The 17,690-nt window shown below is 44.7% G+C and overlaps 1 protein-coding gene across 4 annotated transcripts in view; it reads left to right on the top strand.

Annotated features, from left to right (window-relative positions):
- The window catches only part of tox (thymocyte selection associated high mobility group box), a 229,064-nt gene extending 211,831 nt beyond the window's left edge, over positions 1-17,233 (top strand). For 3 of the 4 annotated variants that reach the window (XM_033019775.1, XM_033019774.1, XM_033019772.1), the window contains 2 exons: positions 2,525-2,670; positions 16,127-17,233. In XM_033019775.1, the coding sequence (XP_032875666.1) occupies positions 2,525-2,670; positions 16,127-16,163 (183 nt within the window). In that variant the 3' untranslated portion in view covers positions 16,164-17,233. The remainder of the gene's footprint in view (positions 1-2,524; positions 2,671-16,126) is intronic. The other variant, XM_033019773.1, reaches the window with a different exon arrangement.
- The last annotated feature ends 457 nt before the right edge of the window (positions 17,234-17,690 follow it).

The raw sequence follows: 17,690 nt of genomic DNA, 5'->3' as shown, positions 1-17,690 counted from the left end.
CAATTTAATTTGCACTCGTCCAAAAGATATGATCAAATTCAAATTCATAACCTTAATCTATTGAAGGTTCAAGACAGAACTGAACACGTATGGATTTATTCATATAATTTAACTAAAACACCGTTTTGAGAAATGAAATGTCACTTTTGTTGAAGGACATCTCATTACAACACATAAAATATTTAAGGATTTAGTGACTTCATAAAGTGAATTTGGTTCAAAGCAAATTTTCCTCCAACCAATAGAATGTTTCTTTAAATATGTCCAATTGCAAGATGTATCCTTGTTTTCCGGGATCCACATTGTTTCAATGTAAAATTATGCCCTTTTTCTATTTTCTCCGTCGTTCTGTTTTCTCTGGATTGTTATTTTTGGCCTTTTGGTGGTATTTCTTTTCCATAAACTTCCAATAAAAAGCTGTGTTAGGCTGAATTTTGGTTAGTTGAGACTCTGAAGATAAAAGAGAAGCAGATGGTGCCTTTGTGTGTGAATGAAGGAGAGTAATTTGGAGAACAATACATGAATAGATAGAGTTAAATAAAATACCCGGCCACCTGCTGCCTGCTCTTTCAGCCGGAGCCAAATGTATGTTCCAGAGATTAACTATCATTGCATTTATATTTATCAAGATTAATAGTAATGATAGCTAGAAAAAAAGCTAGTTTCTCCTCCCTCGATGTTCATTCAGCTCAACTTGTTTACTAACCTACTTGTGCTTTATAGAGTACATGCAGACACACTATGTGTCTAAATATTCCAAACAAATATTCCATTCTGAATTCTATTAAGTTATATCTAGATGACCAGAGTATTGAATTGAGACAAACTGTATTTACAGTAAATCTTATTAGGAAGCTTGCTAAACGTTGCATTAAAATTAGTTATGATTTCCAAGAAGAGTAAAGGTTTCTTAAGGGCCTGTCCCACTTGGGCATCATTTGCGCGTCATTTACACGACGTCACGTTGCGCGCGTGATGCGCGCATGGCGTGCATTATGTGCGCATGTTGCGTGGTGACGTAGGCTGTGATGCGCGATGCCCCAGGATTTGGGGATTCACAAAATCTTCATGCGCCACCTGCGTGACACACAAATGACGCCCAAGTGGGATAGGCCCTTTAGGCCTTTGCTTTCATTCATTTTTTTTCTATCCCCTACCAAAAGCATCATCCATGTCATACTGAGAAGCAAGGAACCCTCATACAGGCCTCTCCCTGTCCAGTATATCCAGAACCAGAAATCCTGAGCAGGGACCTCAAAGTGACTCGTATTCTGACTTGCCCTATTTTGCTTCTTGTCAGGCTATTTTTAGTGTCTGCTGAAATCGAGAACTCATCACGTTTTAATATCACGTCTACATGAACCTGCATCTTATCAATTTGTGACATTTGCATTCCACACTGCACTGGACTGCCTTTATTTGCTTAATTGTTTCTGTCTTAGTCAGTGGACCAGTGAGCAAAATATATTCAGGTCGTGGCTGAGTTACACTATATGACTAAATTGCACATTCTGTATTTATTTAATTGTACTTTTAGTAAATCTGCTGCTTGCAAAGCACAGTGAAGTGATTATTTTAGAATTATGTTTGTACATAATTTTCAAATGCAATGCAATGATGACATTAAACATTTAGGATGTGTTGGATAGATTTATTGCATTACCCCAACATGTTACATTAATACTTTTGAGAAGACACGGTCACCAGAACAAATTCAACAAGTTTCATTCAAATTTATTCAGGTGTGTCAACTGGAATTCCTGATTCCATCCATCTGATTTGAGCGATAAATTGGACTGAAAGAAAAGTAGAATGAGGACATTAAAAAATGAAACATTTGTCCCAAATTTCCATTGGCCTTGGAGATTGAAAAGTGATGTGATCTGAATTGGCAAATGGTGGAACTTGGATCATTACCTAGTTATGCTAGAGCATATCAACAATTGTAAATAAAACTGGGGAAATAAGTGATTGCTTTGGAAAAATTGGCCCAATTAGGAATGGAAAATAAAGGTTTAAACATATTTTGGGCTTGATGCAGATCTGCTTGTGCAGTAGCAAATTCCCATCATAAATCCTTTCTCTGCTCCTGCACACTCAACACAAACTTGGGGAGTCATATCACAGACACCTTAAATAATATATGCAGTATGTAAAAGCAGCTGATCCCAGGATGTGGTATAAGTCAAGCAGGTACTCATTTTCTAGAATTTAAAAAATATTTTAAAAGCAGTTTTCATAATCTTTTATGCTATGCATTTGATACCTATGTGAAAATCATATATGGGCAATGCTTCAAAGATCAACATTCATTCAATAATCCATGCATTCTCTTAGTATTGTAAATGTTTTGTTACTTAAAAATAAAATTGGATATTTGTGGTTCTCATCCCCACCCACCACCCTATTCAAAGTGATTATTTGTTAACAGAAAACAGAATGGGAAAAAAACAGTGAATTCACTTTTCATTTTTTTTATTTCATGACTGACAACCCTGAAAGTATATGTTATTTTCTGCTTCAGGGATTCTTGCAATCTGAGTTTCAGAACATAATCAACTCAACATCTACAGCTGCACCTGTTGCTACTCCAACAATGGACTGCGTCCGCCCGGTTTGCCGAAATCCCCCACCACAGAGTGTTGACTGGAATGACTACTGCAACAATGGGTTAGTGGTCAGTGGTTTAATGTAAAATGACAGCCACAGCTTCTTATTTTAAATGGGGTCAATGAGCTATTATTGCATGCTTAAGTTTTTGTTTGTTTGTCTGCATTAGTGCATGAGTAAAATAAAGGAATAGTTTTGATATGGATATGAGTTAAAGGATATGAGTTTTTTCTATTTTGATAGATTTTTGACAAATACAAATGTGTTTCTAATGTGGGATGGGAAGTGTTTCTGGATCAGTTGAGTAAACATCCACATCTTAAAGTTGTGATAATGCAAAGGGAAAAAGAGTTGTCCACAAGAGCTATCAGCATTTTGGAATTATCAGTGACACCTGTATTGTATGGCAGGCAGTACGGAAGAGAAATCAGGAGTATTTTTTCAATTTTTAAAAAATGCATTAGTATATCAACTACAGTAAACCCTTGTTATTACGGACCTCTTTATAACGGATTTGGGTTATAATGGACGGGCCTACCGACCTTCACCACCAGGCTGGACTGACGACACCAGCCCGGGCTCACACTGCCTCCCCCCCCCCCCCCAGCCGCTCCCAGGCTGGGCTGCCGACGCCACTGTCAGCTTGCGCTGCCTTCCTGGCTGCTTCCAGGTCAGGCCACTGTGCCACTCCTCACCCTCACCACCTCCTCGGCCGGTTCTAGGTGGCACGGTGGTGCAGAGGTAGAGTTGCTGCCTTACAGCGCTAGGGACCTGAGTTTGATCCTGACTATGTGTGCTTGCCTGTACAGAGTTTGTACATTCCACCCGTGGCCTTCATGGGTTTTCTCTGGGATCTCGTGTTTCCTCCCACACTCCAAAGATGTACAGGTTTGTAGGTTAATTGGCATGATATAATTGTAAATTGTCCCTAGTGTATGTAGGATAGTGTAAGTGTGCGGGGATCGCTGGTCGGCGTGGACCTGGAGAGCCGAAGAGCCTGTTTCCGCATTGTATCTCCAAACCAAACTAAAAAATAAACTAAACTAAACTGACTGACCCTCACTGCCAGGCTGGGCTACTGACGCTGGCCCACACCACCTCCCCTGCTATCTCTCGGCTGGACCCGCTGAATCACTCCAGCACTGGAGAAAAAAAACTACTTGTAAAGGCCATATCATTGAATGTAGCAATTAAAGCTGATAGAATGCATTTAAACAAGCTAGATTCCCTAATGTGCTTGGGTGCATATAGCTTATGGCATTTCATTCCAACTTGATCCGTTAACAAAATTCATATGTTCACACTTTTAATGGAAACTGTCCATGCTTGAGATGCTGTAGTTAGATGTTATCAGCATTACAAGCTTCTATTATAAATTTGGATAGAAGAATAATAAGAATCTAAATATAATCCAAGAATATATTGCTGGGAATTTCCTTTGGGTTCCCTCCATTGGCTGCTATTGCTTCAGCATATATACATCTAGAATTTCCAGCAATTTCCCACCTAAATTATGATGACGATTTGGGAAAAACTTCAGGGAAATTGCAAGGAAATTACTCTATAATAAATGTTAAACTACATTTTCATGTCTTAGTCCACTTACTGCTTGTCAGCTAATATTGCTTGATCTATTGAAGACTGGCTTTGAACGCTCTTGTGGACTACAGGAGAGTTCTTTAAAAACACATTGAGCATGCAGAGAGTTACCAGCGAAATACGACATCTTGTTCTAGCATAATAACACATCCACTTGAAAGCCCAAAGTAGACAGAAATGAATGCATAATTGGAATTAATATAATTCCGTTTATAATGTATAAAATGTCCATGTATTCTCTTCATTGTTCATATGTAATCTAGAAAATGAAGAAAATGATAATTCCTGGGAATTATTAGGATAGTGAAATTGGCTTGATGTGAAACATGGAAAAGTGCAATAATATACTATTCAAGTAGTTACATTTAATTTCTATTTAGTCGCCTCATTACAGGTAGGATGTGGAGGCTCTTGAGTGGTGCGGGGAAGGTTTACCAGAATGATGCATGAAATGGGGGTATTAGCTGCAGGGGGAAGTTGTACAGACTTGAATTGGTTTCTCTGGAACACCAGAGGTTGCGGGAGACCTGATAGAAGTATCTAAAATTCTGAGAGCCATAGATACGGTAGAAAGTCTGAAGAAGGGTCTCGACCCGAAACGTCACCCATTCCTTCTCTCCAGAGATGCTGCCTCACCTGTTGACTTACTCCAGCATTTTGTGTCTACCTTCGATTTAAACCAGCATCTGCAGTTCTGTGCAGTTCTTACACAGAAAGTCAGAACATCTTTCCCTGGATGGGAATATCAAATATTAGACAATAGACAATAGGTGCAGGAGTAGGCCATTCGGCCCTTCGAGCCAGCACCGCCATTCAATGTGATCATGGCTGATCATCCCCAATCAGTACCCCGTTCCTGCCTTCTCCCCATATCCCCTAACTTTAAGAGCCCTATATAGCTCTCTCTTGAAAGTATCCAGAGAACCAGCCTCCACCGCCCTCTGAGGCAGATAATTATTGGTGGACATAGCTTTAAGGTGAGAGGTAAGGTAAGGTAAGGTTTCTATAAGATCGGTGGGCGGCGCGACTCTCGTCAGCAGCGGCCTCTGCAGTCCGTCTGCGTTTTTATTATTTTATGTCTATGTTTTTATGTAGTTTTTGTTATTTTTTGTTGGGGTATGTGTGTGGGGGGGGTGGGGGTGGGGTGGGAGGGAGGGGGTAACTTTTAAATCTCTCCCTGCACGGGAGACCCGACCTTTTCTTTGTTGGGTCTCCGTTGTCGTTGGGGCTGCAACGAGGAGCGGCCTCCAACAGGAAGACCGGTGGCTCTGGTGCCGACTACTCACCTCACCGTCGCGGAGCTGGCCGAGTCCAGAGCGGGTGGAGCGGTGGTGGACGCTGCTGCGGCCCGACCTCCGGAGGTCCGGAGGCTGCAACTGCGGGTCTGGCGGACGGCGGCACCGGGAGCCCGCGGGTCCCTGGAGGGAGACCGCTTTTCAGGGCTCCCGCAACGGCGACTTCTCCCGCCCGAGTTGCGGGGTTGAAGAGCACCTGAGCGGGGCCTTACACCATCGCCCCGCGCGGCTTTGAATGACCGCGGGACTCTGCGAGCGCGCGCCGGGGGCTCCAACAACTAGACCCGGTGCGCGACCTTGCATCACCCGACGTGGCTTTAATGGCCGCGGGACAATTGCCATCGCCCGCCGGGGGCTTTGACTTTGACTCTGACATCGGGGGGGGAGAGTGCAGTGGAGAGATAAGTTTTTTTGACCTTCCATCACAGCAATGTGATGGATGTTTATGTAAATTATGTTGTGTCTTGGGTCTATTTGTTTGTAATGTATGGCTGCAGAAACGTCATTTCGTTTGGACCTCAAGGGGTCCAAATGACAATAAATTGTATCGTATCGTATCGTATCGTATCGTAGAGGGGCAAAGTTTAAAAGAGACTAGACCAAGTGCAGACCCGTTGGGTCTGTTTCCCCAACGGCGTTTACGGGGGAGGGGGGGGGCTGCGTCATCACACTCACATTAACCACCCCCCAAACACACAGGTGGGGGGAGGGGGGCTGAGAAGAGGGGAGGGAGGGGAGAGGAGGAGGAGGAAACGGGACAGATTTGGGAGGGAAAGGAGAGCGGGGTAGGGGGTGAGAGATGGGGAGAGAGATGTGGGGGAGGGGGGATGGGGAGGGAGGGGAGGAGGGGGAGAGGGGTGGGGGGAGAGAGGGGAAAGAGTGGGGAGGGAGAGTGGAGGGGTAGGGGGAGTGATGGAAGAGGGACAGAGGGATAGGGGAAGGGGGCGGGGGGAGAGAGGGAAGGGGGTGGGATAGAGAGGGACGGGGGGTGGGGGAGAGAGGGATGGGAGAGGGAGAGGGGTGAGGAGAGGGAGAGGGGGAGGAGAGAAGGGGGAGAGAAGTGGAAGAGTGGGGAGGGAGGGAGGGGTAGCGGGAGTGGTGGAAGAGGGACGGGGGAGTGGTGGAAGAGGGACAGAGGGGTAGGGGAAGGGGTGGGGTGGAGAGAGGGAAGGGGGTGGGGTAGAGAGGGAAGGGGGGTGGGGGAGAGAGGGATGGGTGGGAAAGGGAGAGGGGTGAGGAGACGGAAACACAGAAACAGAAATAAATGCAGGAGTAGGCCATTCGGTCCTTCGAGCCTGCACCACCATTCAATATGATCATGGCTGATCATCCAACTCAGTATCCTGTACCTGCCTTCTCTCCATACCCCCTGATCCCTTTAGCCACAAGGGCCACATCTAACTCCCTCTTAAATATAGCCAATGAACAGGCCTCAACTACCTTCTGTGGCAGTGAATTCCAGAGATTCACCACTCTCTGTGTGAAAAATGTTTTTCTCATCTCGGTCATAAAAGATTTACCCCTCTGTCCCTCACTCCCCCTACCTCTGTTCTGGACTTCCCCAACATCTGGAACAATCTTCCTGCATCTAGCCTGTCCAACCCCTTAAGAATTTTGTAAGTTTCTATAAGATACCCCCTCAATCTTCTAAAATCTAGCGAGTACAAGCCGAGTCTATCCAGTCTTTCTTCATATGAAAGCCCTGACACCCCAGGAATCAGTCTGGTGAACCTTCTCTGTACTTTCTCTATGGCAAGAATGTCTTTGAGCATTGGGCATTGTGACATCACACGATGGAACGTTCACCATGGGCTGGGGCTCCTGCAAAGGCATATGTAAATGATCCATTCCGATTGGACATCTGTGAGCATCGGGCATTGTGACATCACACGATGGAACGTTCACCAGGGGCTGGGGCTGAGGCTGCTTCTATGGGTGAGAAGCAGTTTATTTTTGAAATATTGGGGGGGGGGGGGGGGAGAAGGATTTGATTAAAAATGTGTACTTAAACACGACAAAATGTAATGAGGAATGGATACTTAGAAAGAAAAGTGAAATCTCTACCGAAATGGAAAAGATGTCGGCGATTCTGCGTCTGGTTTCGGCGTAGCAAGGAATCAAAGGAAGAAAGGCAGCTGGCAGCCGGACGGACGGACGGACGCCGGCAGGCACACAGTTTTATATAAAGATAGATAGATAGATAGATAGATAGATAGATAGATAGATAGATAGATAGATAGATAGATAGATAGATAGATAGATAGATAGATAGATAGATAGATGTGCAGGGCAAGTTTTTTTTTCACACAGAGGGTGGTGAGTGTTTGGAACATGGGGGGTTCCATTTGGAACATGATGGAGGCTAATACAATTGTGGCATTTAAGAGCTTTTAGATAGGCATATGAATATACAGGGAATGGAAGGATATGGATTATTTGAAGGCAGTTAAGAGTGGTCTTTGTATCATATTCGGCACAGACATTTGTGGGCCCAAGGGTCTGTTCCTATGCTGTACTATTCTATATTCTATTTTAAGTCAAATACAGGATATTGGTTCCTGAAATAGATCTTATTATAGAAATTACATCTTATTCCTGAAAAGCATCCCAACACCTTGGGTTATTTAGCATTATAATTTTGCCGAGGGCATCATATATGGAAAGACTGTAAATGTTCAGGAAATGTAAATTAAACTGTGATTAGAACAATAACAAATATTTTATAACTATAAATGGCAAATTTAGAATTGACAGTGGAAAAACTTCCTTCAAACACATTCATATAGATGAAAAAGTCTGTCAAAAAATAGCAAATTCCCAGAGCTATTTAACAACAAATACTCGTTCATGGGACATGGAACTCCAAGTTTAATTTGATTGGATGAGCTGAGATGCCCTTCCAGATCCAAAATTCACTTGTGACTTGGAGGAGACAGATTCTAATGTTCTAACATTTTGGATGCAATTAATGTGTAGGAAGAAAGTTCAGATGCTGGTTTAAACCGAAGATAGACACAAAAATGCTGGAGTAACTCAAATTGGATGCAATAGGCAAGCGTGAATACCAAGATATAAAGCTAAGAATGCACACCCATATACTCTAGAGACACGCCTCACGGAATTATCATGTACATCATTCTCAGAACCACCTGACATTTCCATTTTATTGTGGCAACAGATGACCGAACTTGCAAACTATTATTTTTAAAAAGGAGTTATTTTCCTCTCATTGTGCTTAGTGATCGAGAAGCAACTTCTAAAGGAAAATTAGGAAGGGAGTTGCATAAGTAGCAGAGCCTGCACATCAGTGCTGAGCCCAAGTGAAATTTAACGCCTAAGAAAAATAAGTATTGTGTTCAAAGTTATAATGTCTTGTTTCAATTAGCAGCCTAACCTAGCAGCTGATTAGGTTCATTTATTGCATCATCACAATGATTAAAACATTTAAACGGAAGATCAGTTAAATACCCTCAGCTTCTGCTAATGGATTATATATATTTCCTGCCTATAATATATATTAACATTGCAGTTATTTACATTGAATTCCAATAGCCATAAGTTAGCTGGCCTGCTTTTATGCGTCCTAATCAATTTGTAATCTGTTTGTTTACTTGTATGGCTTAACCTCTTTACACTGGAGAAAACAAGCCTACGCCAAACAAGATCTGAATCTTCAAAATGATGTGAGACACAGATGCTTGTAGATAAAGATGTTTGGAGTTTAAATAACACAATATGAAGAAGACAGAGGACAAAAGATTTAGCTTTAGCAAACATCAATCTATTCTAACGATTATTTATTTTGTTCTTGCACAGTACTGGAAATGGGGAGGAGCTTCACAACAATCACAACTGATGATACATTGATTTACTTTTTATTTAAAGTACTTGATAAAAAATCAGGGGGCAAAATTTCAAAAAATTCCAGCAAGTTTAGTGATGTCACAGGGGATTTCAGACTATTGTTATTTTTAAATGGAAATAACAATTTAATTATTTTTTAAAGTACATATAAATATAGAGGGAAATTGTATGTCAGGAGAGAGAGGATATCATTAGAAGGCAGGGAATGGTATAGAATCTTGAAAAAATTATTGTACGAAGCTAAGAATATTAATGTAGAATTTCCATCAGAAGATAAAGTTGTGGGTCCCTGATTGGATAAACTGCAAATGGTTTGTAAAAGGATTGATGAAAGATATAGAAATATGATTTGGAGTGTTCTTTGTTATTCACATAAACCTTGACATTATGGTCAAGAGCAGAGGGAAAGGCAGATAGGAACTGTGCTTGAATAGGGAAAGGGGATTCTGTTCATTGAAAACTATGTCTGGTGAATTGTTCATTGACCAAAAAGGCTTTTCCCAAATAACTTCCTGCCTGATTCTCATTATTATCGGCTGGTGGGAAGCGCTGAGCCCATTTGATTGCAACATTATGTAACATAAAGCAGACCACAAAAAATCTTGGATCCCACTTTGTTGATCCTTGAGATGCAGTTTAAGTAGCAGAAGCATTAGAATCATAGAGCCTTAGAGAAAGAGAGAGATACAGCTAAATTCTAGGGTAATTTACAATAGCCAATTAGTCTACCAACCCACATATCTTTGGGATCCTGGATTCTCTTGCATTGTAACAGCCACACTACTGCTTTCTACTAATGGAGAATTAAATCAATTTTGCTGTCCTAAAGTATAGTAGGTATTTAAGCTCCCAGAATGCTGAATACTACAATGTGTGCTTAATGTTAATCAGCCTGAAAAGCCAGATAGCATTGCCATTGGAAATGTGGTTCTGGCCTGAATTGTTCCTAGAGTTTTGTGGTTGCTGCCTTTGACTTATTTCAGCTGGGGTGTCTGATGCACTTTCCACAACACACTAACCTTGAAGGAATTCCATAAAAAGGAAAAGGGGTTTTTCACCACCTCCTTTTCACGTAGAACATTGCCTTGAATTGCCTGCCTATTTCGCGCTGTCATTCTGCATTGCTGAAGAAATGGAAAGTGAGAACTTGTGTGTCTGGGATTGTGCGGGAGCATTGAAGTGAAATGCATAATCTTCTATCCCTGTGGGCATAATATAGTGCCACAAAGACTTCAAGCATCAAATAGTATCTCAATCCAACTATCGTTCTATAAATGCATTGGCACTATACCTGCAAATAATTGCATCAATAAACCTATGAGTTTCCTTTAAAAAGCCCAAATAATGGGATAAGAGAGGGAAGGGGGCTTTCTTCCTGCTAAATGCAAATAGAGCACATGTTGTTGTCTATATCATTGAGCTCCAATCTGGCAATACTGATTTGAAAGCACCAATTTTGCTCTCCTAAAGTATAGTTGGCAGGTAAGCTGGATTCTAAATGCATTTAGATATGGGTGTGGCGGGGACTGGCAGGAGTACAGCCAAAAACTAGTTGGACACAAGTATGTGCTCTAGACGTGTTTATACAGCTCCCTGCTCCTCAGCTGACACGGGCGTTGCCCGGCCTTAAATAGCAACTCAGATAACGACCCCGTGACTCGTGCCTCCCCCACCAAGACTCCGCCCTCTAGAGCCGATGGTTTGTCATGACCTTGGGTTGCTATCAGGTGCCGCCACATGACCCCCCAGAACCAGAGGCACCGAATCGCACAGGATGGCGCACGAGGTGGCCCGAACGCGTAGATACAATCCCGCGCCCCTGGGGCTTGCTCGGTTCGGGAGAATCTCCGGGAGCCCGGGACGGCGGATGCCCGCGACGGGGAAGTTGAGCCACATGGACTGGCTCGCTCAGGTCCAAGTGGGCCGGTTCCAAACGAGCCACAGACACCGTTGCAGAACGAAGAAAAAAGTACGGGCAGCCCATCAGCAGCAGTGGCACATGGGAAGGGGCCACTCCATGACGCGACGTTGGGATGGGAGATAGCGCGCCGACCCTCTCCCGCAAGCGGATCAGCACCGATGATGGCGGTTCCTGGTACCCATCAGCGGCAGGGACAAACTCCCCGGGGACGGTGAGAGGGGCACCATACACCAACTCCGTGGAGGACGTTGACAGATCCTCCTTGAGGGCCATCCGAATCCCCAACAAGACCCACGACAACTCGTCCATCCACCTAGGGCCTGTGAGACGAGCCTTCAGGGCGGCCTTCAGACAGCGGGGGTACCGCTACACCAACCCATTTGATTAGGGATGGTACACTGTCGTGTGGTGGAGCTGCGTCCCCAACAGGTGGGCCATGGCAGACCACAGTTCGGACGTGAACTGGGCACCCCGGTCGGATGTGATGTGCAGTGGAACCCCAAAGCGGGCCATCCAGGCTGCTACGAGGGCACGAGCACACGACTGCGTTGAAGTGTCCGTGAGCGGGATGGCCTCCGGCCACTGCGTAAAACGGTCGACCACCATAAGCAGGTGTGAAACACCCTGGGACGGAGGCAGTGGCCCCACGATGTTCATGTGCACGTGATCGAACCGCTGGCGTGGCACTGCGAAGTCTTGAATGGGTGTCCAGACGTGTCTATGCACCTTTGAAGTCTGGCACGGGATGCACGCCCGGGCCCAGTGAGCGACCTGCTTCCGAAGTCCGTGCCACATGAACCTTGCGGCCATGGATCATCCCCAAATACGCAACAGCGTTAGGCCGCCGGAACGATAGGGCTCGGCTGATCCGTGGATACGTCACAGAGGATGGAACCCGAGGAACCCAACGGCACGTCCTAAAGTACCAAGCCAGAGATCGCGGTGCGGTACGCCGGCATCTCATCGTCCGCCAGCTGGGCCGCCGCCAAGTCGGAGTAATCTATCCCCGAGGCCGGGTTAAGCACGGCTGCAATAGCCGGACGGGACAAAGCATCCGTTGTATACTCCGAAATAGCCGCCAGCTGCCGCTGCTGACGGGCGGACCAAGGATTCGAAACCTTCGCAAATGCAAATATGAGGAGCTTGTGGTCCGTGAAGGGTATGAAGGAACGGCCCTCGAGGAAATACCGGAAGTGCCGCACTGCGAGGTGTAAGGCAAGCAACTCCCGGTCGAAAGCGCTGTAGCGCTGCTCCGCAACCCTCAGGTGCCAGCTAAAGAAGGCGAGAGGCCGCCAACGGCCGTTAACAGACTGTTCCAAAACGCCGCCGAACGCAGAATCCGAGGCATCCACAGTAAGGGTTGTGGGGGCGTCGGCCGACGGATGCACGAGCATAATCGCCCTAGCCAAGGGCTCCTTCGCCCCTTCAAACGCCGCCATGGCGACGGTGTCTCATTGTATCTGCCGCTGCTTGCCCGTCAGCAACTGAAAAAGCGGCCGCAAAAGTTTGGCAGCCGCCGGAACGAACCGGTGGTAAAATGTGACCATCCCTACGAACTCTCAGAGGCCATGTACCGTAGCAGGCCGCGGGAACTGGCAAATTGCCTCAACCCTGTCCGGCACAGGCACTGCTCCGTGCCGTGTCACCCGATGCCCCCGGAAGTTGATGGCCCGAAGACCGAATTGGCACTTGCCCGGGTTAATTACGAGGCCATGGTCACTGAGGCGCAGTGTTCCTCTCGCGAGCGACTTGCCATAAGGAAGTCGTCCAAGTAGGAAGTCGAGCCCCCGCACCACGGTGTCCATTAGTTGCTGAAAGGTCTGCACGACATTCTTGAGGCCGAAGGGCATCCGCAGGAACTCGAACAACCCGAACGGGGTGTAATTGCCGTCTTGGGAACATCCTCTGGTCGCACGGGGATCTGGTGATATCCCTGGACTAGGTCGATCTTAGAGAAGAACCTCGCCTTGGCCAGATGGGCTGAGAAGTCCTGTATGTGGGGAATAGGGTAACGGTCAGCGGTTGTGGCCTCGTTAAGATGGCGGTAATCCCCGCACAGCCTCCAACCGCTGGACACCTTCGGCACCATGTGCAGCGTGGAAGCCCATGGGCTGTTGGAGCATCGAACGATACCCATGGCCTCCATACTCTGAAACTCCGCCTTTGCTATGAGGAGCCGATGCTAGAATATGGTGCATGACACCATGCATCAGGCTGGCCGAGCCGAACTTGGGGGTGACAATGTCCCGGAACTCAGCCAGTACCTGGTCGTAGACATTGTCCACCATCGCTGCAGGGTTGCTGACCGGCGCTGTGGGCGCAGTAGGGCACAAGGAGATCTTCTCAAAAGTTGATGTGTGGATGAGACTTTGGCCCTTCACGTCCACGAGGAGCAACTGCGCCCACAAGAAATCTGCGCCCAGCAGCGGCTGGGCCACATCTGCGAAGATGAAAGGCCAGGTGAAATGGCACACGCCGAAAATGACAGGAACCGTGCGGACGCCATATGTGTGGATTGAACTGCCATTCACAACAGTTAATGGGGGGGCCCTCTTACCAGCACGAAGGTCGAGTCCAGATGGGGGCAATACGCTGACCTCTGCCCCCGTATCCACCAAGAATCTGAGCCCCGAGCGCTGGTCCCAGACGTACAGTCGATGGATTCTACCGGCCACCGCAGTGACTATCGGCGGCCGGCGCTGCCGTTTCCCGGAAACGAACATGACTGGCCTTGGATCTCCTGGGTCCTGCTCAGCCATCCTCCTCTCCTGTGCCACTTGTCTTGTCTGTGGCTCCTGTGGGCGTGGCCCTCATGTGGTCGTGGTCCTGGGCCTCTGAGCTTGCCTGGTCATTGAATCAATCCGGTCCAGCGATTCTGCGGATTCCAGCGGCTCCAGGTATTCCAGCGCACCCACCTGCTGCTGGTCAGAGATCCACAGTTCATCAGCACGGGCTGCTAGCTAGATGGGATCTTCAAAGCTCTCCCCCACGTACTGCTGGTGGAGGTCTTGTGGCAACTGCTGCCGGTAGGTAAATTCAAAGAGTGGACAGGGCAGGTAGTCGCCAATGAGCGTTAGCATCTCGCTCATGAGGGCTGAGGGCATCCGGTCGCCAAGCCCCCCCATGTTAAGGACCTGACAGGCGCGCTGCATTCGGCTCGGCCCGTAGATCCGGAGCAGCAGCTCCTTGAGGCCTGCGGCGGGTTATCCAGTTAAGGAATGACCCGACTGGCCGTCTGCTGGTCAAGGGCGCTTACCACATAGTGATAGCGAGTCTCGTCGGCTGTAATGCCACGGATGTGAAATTGGGTTTCGGCCTGGCGAAACCAAATCCTCGGCTGCGAGGTCCAAAATGTAGGCAGCTTCAGGGAGACCGCGTTGAGTTCGGCCACGTCGGCCTCGTAGGCGGCAGCGGCAGAATGCTTTATTTTTTAAATTTCCCTTCCAGGATTACACTCCTGGGCGTCTGGGGTCACCAATTGTGGCGGGGACTGGCAGGAGTACAGCCAAAAACTAGTCGGACACAAATGTGTGCTCTAGACGTGTTTATTCTTCTGCATGCAGCTCCCTACTCCTCAGCTGACACGGGCGTTGCCCAGCCTTAACTAACAACTCAGATAACGACCCCGTGACTCACGCCTCCCCCATCAAGATGCCGCCCTCTAGAGCCGATGGTTCGTCGAGACCTTGGGTTGCCATCAGGTGCCGCCACATGGGACAGATTAGTTGTTAAAACTTCCTACTAAATAATGGTTACTACTTATGAGAATTGATGTTGCCTGCATTCTGAAAAAGATATTGGTGCTTTAAAATTATTTTAAGGAAATTATCTGTTAGAAATCACTTTTACTGATGATAGTTGTTAATTTGTATTAGTTAATAACATTAAGTCCGATCTAGCTAACAGTGGAAAAACAGCTTGAGATATACAAACTATTGGAACACTTAGTTCGTCGGGAGGCCAGAGCAACAGTGATTTGTTTGTTTACTACATAAGCTAGTCAGCAATGGCTTGGAAATGTCTCAAAACATTTTATGCTGAAATCTGGTGTGAATGTGGTCCAGTAACACAAAACTAAAGATAAAAGTTGGAAGCTTGTTGGAAATGGATATTTACGCTTCATCTGAATGGCTGCAAACTATGCCCTTGGCATGTGTAGGAAGGAACTGCAGATGCTGGTTTAAACCAAAGATAGAAACAAAAAGTTGGAGGAACTCAGTGAGTCAGGCAGCATCCCTGGAGAAAAGGGATACATGGCGTTTTGTGTCGAGACCCTTCTACCTGAAATGTCACCTATTCCTTTTCTCCACAGATGCTGCCTTACTGAGTTACTTCAGTTTTTTGGGTCTATGCCCTTGTCATGTTCCGTTCAAGGCAATGGTATTCTAGTTAAGATTTAACACATTTAAGATACTGTGTTTTACTGTTGATGAATTTGACATTATAATCCTACAATGGAATTTACATTGAGGAAGCTTATTGGCTTTTCTGGGTGGATGCTCTTGCATTTATTTATTCCTGGCTGAAAACTGACATATGCAGTATTTCTGGGGTGAGACGAGGATGGGGGAGCACATCTGGAAATGTTGTCTAATATAAATTTTTACAGAAATTTTAAAGATCATTCATTATGTGTAATTGACCTAGTCAAGACTTAAAAAACATATAATTGTTCAATCAGCAATCATTTCAATAACTATCATGTTCCCTGACAATAAATTGGTTAACTTTTATAATATATGGTTCATATTGAGTAAATTTTAAAAGATGCACTTAAGTTTTATTTTTGTGCTTCTGTTTGTTTTAAGCAACAATTAACACTTTTTTTTCTATGTAACAGTTTGCAGAGGGATAAAACGCTGTACCTTACCTGAGGATATACCATTCTTTCCTATGATGACTGCAGGGAAGTCTTCAAAAATGGAGTGTATCAAGGCAGTTCTGTGTCTTTTTAGAGAACAAGTCGCTAAGCACTTAGATCTTTGAGCTTGCACTTAAAGTTTGTGGGATTGGCCATCATTTTGCGTCTTTCCATCGAAGATTATTATTGGACAAGCATCCCTCTTCATTTCTGAAGGAAACTTGGATCATTTTGCTTACTGTTGGTTTTGCTGTGGAGTGCTGCTGTAGTGAACTGCCTTAGCAATTTTATGTCGTTCTGGGACCACGATCCCAGATCTTCCATCAGTTGTTGATAGTTAACCAGTGAAAACATTGACTGATGGATAGAGCACTCATAGCAAGTTTGTAAATAGGGTATGTGTTGCACTCTCTTAGAGTATAAAATGATAAAAAGGGTTTCCTAGCTAAAACGTAACTTTATACTGGCACTGACCAGTGAAATGATATCATTTAAATGGGACCAGATTGGCAAGATTAGTATTTTTTGCTTAATTTGTAAGAAAACAGTTTCATAGTTATATATTTGCAAAGTTGCTTCCAACAATTTTATTAAGCACCCCAAATTCTCATAGACTAGCATGAACAGTTTTTAAGTGTTAAAAAGCAAAACACATTTATTTTGTACTACATAGATGTTTTTGTATCTTCTATGGTGTCATGGTTAGTAATTTTGTCATTCTATACGTTTTGTGTAAAAAAAATTTTAAAACTGCCAAATGCTTCTCTGGTGTTTATTAGATACAGCAACTGATTGGAGAGAGTTAAGTTATAACCTCGACATATGGCTATATATATAATTGTTTCTTCATACTGTATGTCTATATTTAATCTTTTTTAATGGAAACTGTTGGGCCTATTTATGAAATAATAAATAGAGGTGTTTGTAAGTAATTTTGTAAGCATTGAAAAATATTTTGGGGTGCCAGTTCACTGTGTTGGCACAACCATCTCAATTTATGTGATTATGCTTACTACATTGAATTAGTTTCTTTGGTAATAATAAAAAAAACTCACATCTGGGTTTCTCCTTTGCAGAAAATGATTGATTGTTTCTTGTATTTATTTTACACATTTATCTTTGCCAAATTCATTCACTCTTCATTTTACATATTAACAACATTATTGGTTCCCTGCGAAAGATTTTGGGTTCTCAAATAAACTTGAAAAGTGATTTTTTTTTTTCTCAATTGTACATATTTTTTAATGCATTAATGGTAACATTTGATGTATAATTCTGAGATCTACATATTTCAACCCCTCTCATGTATGTAATTATAAAACTAACAAAGAAAAATACTGGAGACATAAATGTCATTGTACAAGGGTTTGTGCTATGATTTCATTTATTTGCTCTTGGAAAACTGTATCTCATACTATAAAGTTGTACACAGAAGGAAAAACTTGGAGTAGAAATGTTATCAACAATTTCACTGCATTTATTTCCTTTCAGTGGTGCACTGTCTTAATTCAGTATCCCTTCATGATACTTTATACTTCAA

Source organism: Amblyraja radiata, chromosome 4 (assembly GCF_010909765.2).
Source record: "Amblyraja radiata isolate CabotCenter1 chromosome 4, sAmbRad1.1.pri, whole genome shotgun sequence".
Classification (NCBI taxonomy): domain Eukaryota; kingdom Metazoa; phylum Chordata; class Chondrichthyes; order Rajiformes; family Rajidae; genus Amblyraja; species Amblyraja radiata.
Note: the sequence above shows the minus strand (reverse complement) of the source record. Positions and strands in the feature narration are given on the sequence as shown.